Here is a 12602-nt window from a genome sequence, read left to right as displayed (position 1 = left end):
GTTTGTGATTAAAGTCTTTGTTTGGATTCGCCTTTTGAGTTTTCAGTTTTTCCACTCTGCTGTTGGGTCCTGGTCCTGCAAATCTTGACAGTCTTCTTGACAAAATTAATGACAGGTAAGCAAATTTGTTAGACAGTAGCAACAAATTCTTGCTATTCGGCAAAATCAAAATGCAGAACTCTTTTCATTGGCTCCTGAATGGACGGAAGACTAAACAAAATAAATAGCCGTCAGTACAAAAGATCACAGAATCACTTAATCCATAGATGACATAATTTATCACACAGTTATGCCATACACAGAATATGTATATTTATGATATGGCAAGAATCATGGTGTCTAGCCAAATTAACTCTTACCCAAAAAACAAAAAACATCATAGGGTCATCCAAGAGTTAAATCACAGTAGGAAAGCCACTAATCCCATCTGGAGAGACGGCCTATAGTATTGTAAGGAATACGGCCATTTGATTTGCTGACTCATCTGAAATCTTCTCATATTAATTTGACCTGCGAATAATGTGGAAGTGACATCTCACAGACTCTCATTTACACCTCTGCATGACATCCAGAGTGCAGAAAGCCGAGTGTGAACGCTTTGTCTGATCATGACAGCCATCCCTGTTCCTGTGATCATAGACAATCCTGCAAAGGATAAAGATGCAATCATCGCAACTCTGTGGTATTTGCCCTACCTTGCTTTGCCTGGTGTACATGTGCATCATGATCACCGTTTTCTCTTCTATAAACTACCTTCGATTGGAAACGAAACACAGTAGTTTCTCACAAGTTAATATTCCTGCAGTATGTAAGAGTCATGACAATATCCTACAGTATGTATAAGAAACCTGAACACACAGATGATGTGCTTTTATCCAGAGTGAGTTTCGGTAAAAGACAACATGAGTGCATTCACCTGATCTGTACGGTCCATAGTGGCAGACCAGGCCAACAACAATCCCAGACCGGTGAGTATAGATGCAGCACCACTGAAGCACTAATGGAGGTTAGCTATGCTAACCACAACTTGCCCTGATAAGAAAAACCTAAGAAGAAACCATAAAATCATAAAAATATCATAACCTAAACCCATTAAAATCCCATGACCTTGGCTGCCAGGTGAATCCTGCTACTAAAGCACTGGTATCCTATGCAGATTATGGCAGTGTCATTGGCCACAATTGGCTTTATCATCAACCAGGGAGAGAGGCTTTCAGTTGGCATGGGTGAAGATTTCTTACCGCGTACCTGTGACCGGTGCTGGTCAGCTGGGTACCTGTGGTTCACCTGTTGAGCTGCACATGTGGTGTCTTCCCCTGTGCAGGCTGATCTTCTGATGGCAGTGTGAAACAGCGGCAGCATTTATATCTCTGCGCCACCTATGAGGCAACCTCTGCCTCCACCATTTTGATTGTAGTTTATAGAAATATTCTGGAGTTGTTCTGTTAAGTAAGTACTTTCTTATGTTTTATTGCCTATCTCTACCTGCAGGGAGGTGCACAGCCTTAGTATTGTCTTGGGAGGGAAGGTCTCTGTCTCTCTGTGCAGGAGTGACTCCTCCAGTTGGTCTGGCTCCCGCAGTCTGCCTGACTGCACCCGCAGTGCATTAAGTGCACTCCCCTAACACAATGACTGAATGAGAGAACATGCTCGTCTGCATTCTTTTCAATTAGCGCGATGGTAATTAGATGGCCCAAACAAATGTTTTTTTTTTTTTTTTTTTTTTTTTTTTTTTTTTTTTTTTTAAATAAGAGAAAAGAGAAAACGAAAATCTAAGAAAAAAACAAAAACAGTTCTTCCAAATAAATGTGTATTGAATTTCCAACCGACGTAGAAGCGAGATTTGTGCAATGCTCAGTGAGTCATGTGCGGATAGAACATGTAGGTGAGCAAGCGCATGCCACCTTCCATTCCTAGCAAACAGCGCTAATGAGCACACAATGGACATGTGAAAGCACACCGCTAATTGCATTCTCCTGGCCTTGGTGAGTAAGGGAGACCGTGTTGCTGAGCTATCCTGGAACCCAATAAACAGCCTCGCCGCTCTCCTGGCAAACACGGAGCGCTGTCATGACGACAGCACAACGTCCACGGGGAGGTTGCATTTAGCACAATTTAAGAACAATGCAGGGTTTGCGTTCACACGCCAGACTAGTGCTGTGTCAGACAGTGGCAGATTTGTAGTTGTTTTTTATGGGAAGCTCCTGAAAAGTTTATTTTAGTTTTGTCCAAATGTATTATATGAACTGAAAAATAAGAGAATGCATGTTCCTGTCATAGTGAAAAAAAAAAAAAACTATTGGAGATGTGACTCATGGAACAATTAATAATTGACTTGTGAACTATTCCAAGAGCAGTGTTTGAGGATCCTAATTTTCTCGTTTTTAAAATACTCAGTTTGAGTAATTTGCTAAATGACCTGTAATTAAATTCTCCCTTTTTTCTCCCTGGTTTTCGGATTTTGTAGACAATTTTGTGAACAATTGCCCTATTATGTTACTGCTTTATTTTTTAGGCTTAGTCTTTTCCTCGTAATCTTTTTTTTTGGGGGGTGGGGGGGGGGGGGGGGCTGTGATATTTTGACAGAACAGTGGTTGAATTCAGCACTCACTGGTTTCAATTTGCACAAATGTCAAACCCTGCCTGCAATATTTTTAAAAAGAAAAAGGACTGCCCCTTTTCCATGGTCAGTGACTTATACTGGATAAAACACAGCATAATAGCACCACACAAGTTCGATGTAATGTAATTCTCGTGTAATCATGCCTCACTTCAAGTTTGACTTGCTATTATTTTACTGACTTAGCCTATGCTTACTGTATGAAATAGACTTGATGTTCATGATTATGGATAACAGATACTGCATGAGAATCCTGTCTTATCGGAACTGTGTTCTGTAGTTGTTCCAACAACCTTCGGTATACACTTACTGCATGTCGCTTTGGACAAAAGAGACAGCCAAATACGAATGTAATGTAATGCACTGACAGACCAGTGACAGATCTGCCTTATACATACTTGTTACACCAGTCCCCCCCCCCCAGCCTGGATAAATATTGTCCCCATTTCGATCCACCCTCTGCCCCAGTCATTTAAACAATGCACCACAAATCAGCTCTTGTGCTTTAGCGTGTTACCGCGATGCCCCCTTTTTAAACAACCAAATCCATGTATTTTATTCTGTGTAACCTGTATGTTCTGCAGAGATGTAGCTGAGAGTTTCTGAGATGCCCCTTTCCATTATTTACATTATTTATTTCCGTATGTTCCTTACATAATTTCAGTCCCATACATGTTCACTGAATGTATTAGTAACAGGCACATGGCCCTTGGTTATTTGTAACCATAAAGAGTTCAACCAAAACCTTTTAGACTGTGATATTTGTGATGTTTGTTCCACACTGCTGTTCATGTGTCTGGCTACTGAACGCACGCGCATACACACTCACACACATAGGGTGAGGCTACGTCACTGCAGCCTTCTCAGCCTCTGCCCCCTAGTGGTTGAATGGGGCCCTCTGCAACCCTCTTGTAAAGGCACACCTCTTCAGATTACAGCCCGTCTGTACACTGGGCTGGCTCCAGGCAGCAGCCACTGACAGCACACAAATTCTAATTATTAATCCTTGCTTTTTGTTCTCTTTCAGTACTTTTTTGCTCTGTACGTCACCATGATTAATATTTTTTTTTAAAGACAAAGAATTGTACCGATTATCTCCGATCTTGAGTAGCCTTCAGGATTATACCAGTCATTCTGCTGTCGTAATCTTCTGGCTGCTCTCTGAGAGGTCACCGGTCCACGGTGTTCTAGAAGCCTAGAGTGACACATCACACTAGGGTACGATAAGCCTTATTTGGTGGCCTGGTCTTCAGAAACTGTGAACATCAATCAATCCATCATTCAATCAATCTTTAATTTTGTATAGCACCACTTATGAATAGATTGTTGCACAGCATTTCACAGTGGACACTTTCAGGATCTGAGATTCCTCATGAGTGAGTTCGTGATTGTTATTATTATCCTGCTTGTTATTATCCTGCTTTAACCACAGACTGTAGCTTCAGCAGTATCTGGGGCTGTCCTGATATTGGTTCTCTTTGAAAGAAATTCTTTGAGATGGGAAACACTTGTTCTCAATGGGCCTTTTTAATTTCCATAAATGCTATATGCTACTCCTTCCATGACTTGTCTTAATATTTGGGGTTAAACTAACTGCTGGGGTTTTCCATTTTTAAAAAAAATCCACTCAGTCAAGAAATACAGGTAGTTAGAGCCATTTTATTCCTCATGTGCTTGTCTTCACAAAATGCAAATTGGGGAAATTTGAGTAAGAGCATAATATCTGAAGATGTATTCCACCCAGGGAATCTTTTTGATGTTTTATTTAATGTATCCAGCTTATGCAAATCAAACATAAATGTAAAGTGGGGCTACAACATTCTGCAGTTTTTTTTTCATCAGGAGTTCATGGCATAGAGTGGTTCATAATGAAGATGAGGAACTATTTTTTGAATTATAAAATATTTTTTAAAGTTTATAATTGACTTCAGTGTCCCTCAGGTGTGGTTAATGGTGGAGTTCATGCAGTTCATACTCTGCAGTTCAGAGTAAGGATGAGTAACTATGATTTAAAAAACATTTGCTCATGTTTGAAAGCCTGTTATGGCTATACAGCATATAGTTCACTGTTTGTTAAACACAGCTTTAAAAAGCAAATTAACTGCTGTGAAACTTAATTATTATTGATGTCATTGTAAAATCATGACTTTAATGCTTTAATATCTTAACAGTAGCAGTGCCAATGATTATAATGCTCAAAATCAGGAATTTTTTGCATTTTATACAGCTTTGGTTATCCTCCACACACTTCCAGTTTTAGTCATGCCCACTTCCGGTTTTTATCCAAATACAAACAATTTTTTGCTGAACAAATACAGATACAAATATAAATAGTGGCATCTCCCTCTACCACTAATAAGAACCAACAGACTCCAAGTGTGTTCAGAAGATTTCACTGTGCTCAAGTGCAGGAGCAAAGCAGCGCAGTTTATAGAGCCGTCAGAAAACTAAAACTAAGGTACTAGCACTACACCGGCCCCCTAGGACTGGGGTTCTGGATCCTTGTCATAATTATAACCATGTCATAATTATAAATGCAGGTCATCTTCTTGTGCTCATCCATTTGGGGTTCGTTCCTGCAAATTCAGCTGGCGAGTTGTTGGGAGCGCCATTTTCTCTCTCTCTCTTTCTGTCTGCTGCTCAGTAAGGATTTTCGGGGATTTTCCGAGGAACTGTCAGCCCTCAGGCAAAAACACAGCTGTACCACCAACTCTGGTTGTCACAAAAACTAATGAGAATGTGTGTGCTGTGTTGCAGGCTGTCCCGTCACTTACGGTCACAAGGTCACAGGTCAAATATAAGCAGAATGATAAATCTGTGCAGAAGATATTGAAATGAGCTCAAAAGCACTGTTGCCTCACAGCAAGAAGGTCCTAGGTCTGAATCCGGCTTGGGCCTTTCTGTGTGGAGTTTGCATGCTCTCCCCATGTCCACGTTGGTTTCCTCCGGGTACTCCGGTTTCCGCCCACAGTCCAAAGACATGCAGGCAGGCTAATTGGAGACTCTAAATTGAGTGTGCATGAGTGTGTGGGTGAATGGTGTGTGTGCCCTGCGGTAGATTGGTGGCCTGTCCAGGGTATATTCCTGCGACCCTGCCCAAGATATGCAGGTATAGATAATGGATGGATATTGAAATAAGGGGAAATAATGTCCTACATAGTGCATCTTCATTCAACTTCAATAACAGAGGTCGCTGTGCTTTTTATGAGCGCAGTCATGTACTGTAAAAATAACAATTCCATGCTAGAAAAAGCTGTTGGGTGAATGGTGTTATACATGCGCTGCAAAAAAGTGCAAGTCATACCAACTCATAACATCTTTCTGCGCTGAAATCACATAATAAGTTACTAGTGTGTACCAAAAATGTGTGAAATTATTTACAACGGAGGCAGGGCCTTTGGTAGTGCAAAAATCAAATGCAATTTAAAACAGCATTGACGTATTTTCATGAAATATAATTAGATTTTTCGTCATATGTTTTTTTATATCCAAAATGCATACATTGCTTTTACCTGCAGGCACACAGAAATTACAGCCACGTATGAGTTCAGACAGGTTCCAAGTCAAGTGTGGCATATTGAAGAGAGTGAATGATCCTCACAATGTACAAGTGTGCTCTGTACAAGGAAGAACCAAATACATATACATACTGTACATACCTCTCTCCAGGACAAAATACAACAATACACATACAACCCTCTGCCTACAAACACACTGCTCCCTCCATGCTGTAGCCTAATTAAAACACCTTCCAGCTGAATCCAAACCCACAGAGAACCTCATACATTTTCTCATCTGTAACCAACTTTATTTTCCCCCATCTGAGTAAAATGAAAGAAATAAAAACCCATAAGAATGGTGAACACCTCCTTTAAAAAAATTAAAATCAATAGACTGACTGACCTGAGACACAGCACTGTTACCTTAGAGCACGGATCAAATGGATTTAACTGTCTAGCCATTAACACGAGAGGCTGTTAATTATGAGCCAGTAACGTGTGCTGTTATTGGCTCATTATGGTGATTTGTGCCTGTTCCCTTAGGCCTCAAGCCCTTCAAACTGGATGACTTTGTTTCAGCTGTGAAGCAGTTTAGCTGAACCCGAGGTTGTTTGAAGGTGCTATATGGCTCTATTCAGCAGGCCCTGTCACTCAACAACACCAGCCTAAGGACGCATTTTCAACAACAAGGCACATTTTTCTACAAAAAGCTGACTAAGACCCATTCATTGAGAAAATTTGTATTACATAATGAAAAAGCCTATGAGGATGGTTCATTTACCTGTAGAGTCACAACAGTACATCACAGTAAAACCTACATGACCAAATTACACCAGTGTCTGTTTGGTTTTTATTGTGCAAATGGATATGATGGTTTATACAGTGGTAGTTATACTGAAGCAGTTATGATACAGTTCTTAAGCTCACAATGGTGGTGCCACACACATACATTGGGCTAAAACACAGGCCCAGTTCTTTAACCTCTGTACCGTACTGCTGCCTGCATTGGTGGCAGGACGTTAACGTGGAGGTAATCTGTTCTTGGGTCAACTTGGATGCAAACAGAGGAGCAGAGGTTTTCAGTGGGAGGCAAGAGAAAGTCCGTCTTCAGATGACATTCCTGCATTGAGGAGATTAGCTCTTGTCAATACCTAGAGGAAAAGGCCACTCTCACTTGCTAACCCCGCCTGCCATGTGGACTGCCGTTCATTGTCATTTGCAGTGAGTACAGGAAGGTCCCTGTAAGCCTTGCAGCACAAGTAGCAGCAGACTGACTCCTCTGGGACCATGGCTAACATTGTTTTGGAACCTAGGTCTTCCAAAACATTAATGCAGTCACAGAGTAAGAAAGCCATTACATAACAAGGTTTGGGGGGGGGGGGGGGATGGGGTAAACAATTTTTCTAAGGGAGGGCCACGCAACACTTTGAGGTCCTACACAATGGGGTAATATTACTACTTCTTAGACATGCCATGCAGAAGCCAGATCTTTGTGTATTACCTCAGTTTTGCACAATATCGTTTTTGAGTTGAAATAAAGGTTCTTTTATATTTGGTTTGAATTTGTGAGAAGTTCTATTACATCGCAGAGTGCGGTCGCGGAAAATCGTCACTAGACAGGAAACCTATATTTACACACTCGTATCTAAGACATTATCCCAAAAAGGAAACCAAAGAAAGAGAGGAAGAAAGCAGCTGTACTCACGTATTTTGTCTATGATAACTGCTAATATCTGAAGGAGCTGAACAACAAAAACAGTTCCAAAAGAACTAGTTCTGTTCAAATCTTCCATATTGTAATAAATTATTCTTATCAAGTCATTACCAACCGTAGCCGAAAACAACCAATACTAACAGGGGATACATTTTCAGCCAATCGCTGAGTTGTGGGTGGCACAGACAACGGACACGATGTGAGTGTTATTTCCCTTTGCTGTACGATGAGAAACAGCAATAGTGTTCTCTTAACATGTGCGGAAAGTATAGTTACACAACTACTGTACGGACAGAAGTCCGGTAAACAGACGGGAATACTATACTAGCTAGCAAGCGCACTGGTCCTGAGAAAGTCTGCGCCTGGGCACAATGGAGCCCCTTCGGAAAAATGCGAAGGTCAATCCGGCTGCCACAGCTAATCTTCTTTCTAAAGTGTTCTTCTGGTAAGTAGCTACCTAGCCGGCGACACAGTATGTACAGTATCCTGATGCGTTTTTGAAACGTAGCAAACAAGGAAGTATGCTAGCTTGTTCGCGCTTGCTTAGTAAGAAACCAACTTCATCTATGGAATTTAGCTATTTCTTTGATTAAAGATCATAGCAAAAGCTAACTACACACGATTATGTATTACGTTAAACTAGGACTAGCCGAGCACTGATACCTATCTCTTGTGTATGGCTTGCAAGCTATAATTGGTCGCGGCTGACTGAGAAAAGGTAGCTGGCTCTGTTCCGTAAGCTCCTGTATCACCCTGAGCACTGCACGGCATTTGTACATTTAGGTAGCTGACTTGGTGGATTTCGTGTGTGGACCGTGTGGACACGTCCGATGTTCCATTGGCAAAGGGACATTAACATTTGAGCTCGACATGTACATCCAAATAGCTGAAACTTTAAGTGGAACAGACATCTACTGTTAACATGAGCCTGCCATTTAGCGCTAACAAACTAAAACGCATTGCCCAGGTAACTGAATATATGCTCAGTTTCCGCTAGTTTCAGGTTTAACTTTTGCTAGTTTTCTAACAAACTTGTTTCTAACTTGACAGGTTTGTCGACCGTTGGATAGCAACTTCGTTAATAACAGCGTTACATAATAGGCTAACTAAGTTACTATGGACCATATATATGTTAACCAATAAAGTACGTAGGCTAGTTAGAGAGATAACTTCACTTATATAATTTAATTACGCTTGAATAAATCTTGTATTTTAGCTATAGCAGCCACACTGAAATAGCTTTCAGACTAGTGCACATCTTGAAGCATCTTTTTGTTTTTTATTTTTTTTAGTATACAGGCGTTTAGCATGCACGTTCAGGGTAAACAAATTATTTAAGTTAAATACAGTTTTTAGTTCGTCCAAGTTTTACATTCACCTGGTAGGAGAGGAAACGAAAAAGATGTTTTTTTTTTTTTTTTTTTTTTTTGCAGAATTATTGCAATCTGGTTTTGCTGTGTCACGAACAGTATTCAAGAACAGTTTTCTAGGATTCCAGTAAAATAACAGAAGAATGTGGCCGGGAATCCCAGCCTGTGAACATAAGCAGTTCAGCAAACTACTTTAGTTTCGCACTGAAACGGTCCTACTTCCTCAACATCCTGTTTTCAAACTTAACAATTGGTAGGCTAGCCTGGGACTGTAAAAAAAATAGTGGAAGGGAAACCTATGGGCCTATTATTAAGTGACCACTTTCCCATCTGTGTTCATGTTGAATTCAGGCTGTGCGCAGCACATTTTTTGGCACGATCCCATCTACCAGCAAAACCTAAGCATTCCTCCCACACTGTATACTCTGTGTGCAGCATTCCCTATTAATTAATGCATTTATACAGTTTGAAACCAAGTTCCAAAATTACAGCTACAGATATGATTTGTTTCCAGAATTAAGGTTTAGTTGAGAAAGACATTAACAGAGGAGGAGAAATGAAGGGAACCTAACTTCTTATGCCCTGACAGGTCCTAAACGATGCTAGGATGCAACACAATGCTGGTGTGTGTATATAAAACAGCGGGGCAGCGCTCTTCTTTATATGCTTCTTACTTTCTTTGTTTGCTTATTTGATTTGCAGTGAGATAAGATCACCCCATTATTAGAAATAAGGTCAAGAATTTATCATGCTGGGTCTGCTGGCAGTGCTGGCACTGTTCTAGTGTCTAGATGGTATCCACGGAGTCAAATCCGGCTCGTGCCAGTGCTAACTGCAGGTGATACACAATTGGCTCTACCATCGCCCTGGGATGGGAGGGTTTCAGTTGACCAAGATGATCTGGCTCTTCAATCAGGCGCTCACACGTTCCTCTGAGCTGCACATGAAGTGTCTGTGTTAGCCTGACTTGTGAACTGTGCTGTGATAAGATGTGGCAGCTTCACACTAAATGTTTTGGAGGAGAGCACATGCTTGTATGTGCTCTCTCAAATTTATGTTACAGGTTTTGTGTGATAATTAAAACAGTTGGGTATTCCAAATTAGGGAGAAAGGGGGGATGTGTGTTCTAAAAAATACTGTATGGGTCAGTGAATCACTGATTTGGAGAGCTCATTGGCAGAAGCAGCTGTACCCTTTAATAAATGTGTGAGTAGAGGATTTGCCACTTCTGAAGAAAAGATGTATGCTTTTGTCAAACATTAGCCTATAGTTTAATTTGCAGTGAGTGTGGTGAAATGAAAGATTTATGGTGGCTGCTCCTATCTGACTCTTTTCCCTATTACTATGAAAATTTACAAGACCTGTTCTTCTGAATCAACGCTGGCAAATATGCAACAGTAAGATCAAAAATAGTTCTGCATTCATAATTTACCCACCATCACCTGTCAGCGCTGAATTGTTTTCTGCCATTTTTTCGCGTGTGTTCATTCACATCGGATCTTTTCCTCCCCAGCTGGCTGAACCCGCTCTTTAGCGTTGGCTACAAGCGGAAACTGGCGGAGGATGACATGTACCAAGTGCTGCCAGAGGATGGGTCTGAGAGGCTGGGGGAGGACCTGCAACGGTACGCCTGTTCCCCTTACACATGCATCCGCCAGTGGTCTCGGTGACTGGTTACTCTATAGGCCAACTGCGCCCGGGCTTATGGCCACCATCAGTGGGAGCTGAAAACCACAGGTGGAAATATGAAAAAAATATAATGTTTACTTTGAAATGCACACCAAAATCATGTGTGGAGTTCTGTGATATCCAAGAAGGGTGGGAGCCAGTTCAGTAAAAGCATACACTCACAGTACTTATGAACAGTACGGTTCTTGGAAATTCCTAGAGACCACACGAGCGACCCAGATTCATTCTGTGTGTAGGTTACTCCTGCAGAAGCAGGGACTGGGTTTTTTGTAATTAGGGGAGTTATAGTGTTGCTGCCTGAGTTCCAGCCTCAAGCTAAGTTTCTCAGCTGTAGCACTGCCCACTGGCCGGGGTTGATATCCTCCTAAACGGTTCCATGCAGAGCACACTAAAACACCAAGAAATAAAGAAGAAAACAACCCAGGGCCTTTTGTTTGTGATTGGCTACCATGGAGATAGCACCTGTAGATTTTCATCAGAGTAGCTCAAATGCACTATTCAGAACCGCAGGCAGGTACGCAGGCGGCGAGATGTGTTCAACTTTCTCCAGACAGGTTCTCTCAGGAACTTGGAGGGGGAGGGGGTGGAGCGATAGGGAGTCTCCATGGAAAGTGCTTTAGCAGCAGCTCCCAAATATGCAGTGCTACACAAGGACCTGGGAGAGCTGGCTGGGAGATCAGAGAAGCCTGAATTGAACCTGTTTGTGTGCCTGTGTTCTTTTGTCGTTGTGCGATGAGCTGTGTGTGGGTCCCACATGCTACCCCCCACCCCCACCCCAGCCCCTCTCCTCCTGTCTTCATTACTGAGCACTCTCAGGCACAATTGAGTTGAAAGTTGACATTTAAACAGCGGGGCCCATCCAGTTTTTGCACATTTTTTGTTCAGGTGCGTCATGATACCTCAACGCTGGGACAGTGGGGCCATGGCTACTGATTAACTGCGTGCATGGCTTTCTTGTCCTGTTCTCCGTGTTGTCTTTCTCCTTGTCTCGGTAGTGCCCGGCGCAGGATGGATGGTTAACTTTGGGGTAGATTGTTAACGCTCCGTGTGAGGCCTATAGGTGACCCATTCCCAATACGTTTGCAGCGCTGGTCTTCTTTGTCGTTCCCTGGCCTCAAGAGTAAATGGTGGTGATAAATGTTGTTTAGTTATCTATCTGTCTGCTAGTCTCTGGGCTGACTGCAAATAGGACAGAAATACAAATGCTAAGTGTCTTACACCCGTGCTTTTCCCATTCACTTTGGCTCCCATGATTTTGTGCTCGCACTGTGATTGGGTTGTTATTTATTGTCTTTTTTATTTATTAATTTATTTATAGCATCTTTGAATGCTTTCCTTTCTTTTTGCTCACCAAGTTTTGGAGTAGCTGGCCATGACCGTAGGTTTGTCCCATGGCTGTTTTGAGGGGACAGACGCTAGCGTGTGCTCTCTCTGGAATATGTTCAGCCAGCCTCAACGTCTTTTCATTCTGCAGTCCATCTGCTGAGCTACAGTTTACAGCTTAGTCGTTTAGTCATTTAGTAGGCAGTTTTAGCCAAAGAGACTCACAAAAGTGCATTTTACATGGCAAGCAAACACCATTAAAACCAGAGATAGCTCCAGTTAGAGTCGTATAGGCCTAAGTGCCATTCTCAAGGTGTGTAGGCAACACCTTCTTGATAAAGGGAGAAGGGTTAGTTCTTTTATGGATGGAAGCACGCAGTTAAGTA

The 12602-nt window shown here is 41.9% G+C and overlaps 1 protein-coding gene and 1 long non-coding RNA gene across 2 annotated transcripts in view; one reads left to right on the top strand and one right to left on the bottom strand.

Annotated features, from left to right (window-relative positions):
• Positions 1–6054: 6054 nt before the first annotated feature.
• On the bottom strand, positions 6055–7944 carry LOC118214541. The gene is made up of 2 exons (XR_004762643.1): positions 7826–7944; positions 6055–7240 (listed from the first exon to the last, which is right to left on the bottom strand). It is a non-coding gene; the product is annotated as an uncharacterized LOC118214541 (long non-coding RNA).
• abcc4 (ATP-binding cassette, sub-family C (CFTR/MRP), member 4) overlaps positions 7809–12602 on the top strand; it is a 52835-nt gene continuing 48041 nt past the window's right edge. Inside the window, exons 1-2 of the mRNA XM_035394584.1 lie at positions 7809–8279; positions 10718–10828. Coding sequence (XP_035250475.1) covers positions 8206–8279; positions 10718–10828 — 185 coding nt within the window. The 5' untranslated portion in view covers positions 7809–8205. The remainder of the gene's footprint in view (positions 8280–10717; positions 10829–12602) is intronic.

This window comes from Anguilla anguilla, chromosome 15, assembly GCF_013347855.1.
Source record: "Anguilla anguilla isolate fAngAng1 chromosome 15, fAngAng1.pri, whole genome shotgun sequence".
Lineage (NCBI taxonomy): Eukaryota > Metazoa > Chordata > Actinopteri > Anguilliformes > Anguillidae > Anguilla > Anguilla anguilla.
This window is presented reverse-complemented; position numbering and strand designations above follow the sequence as displayed.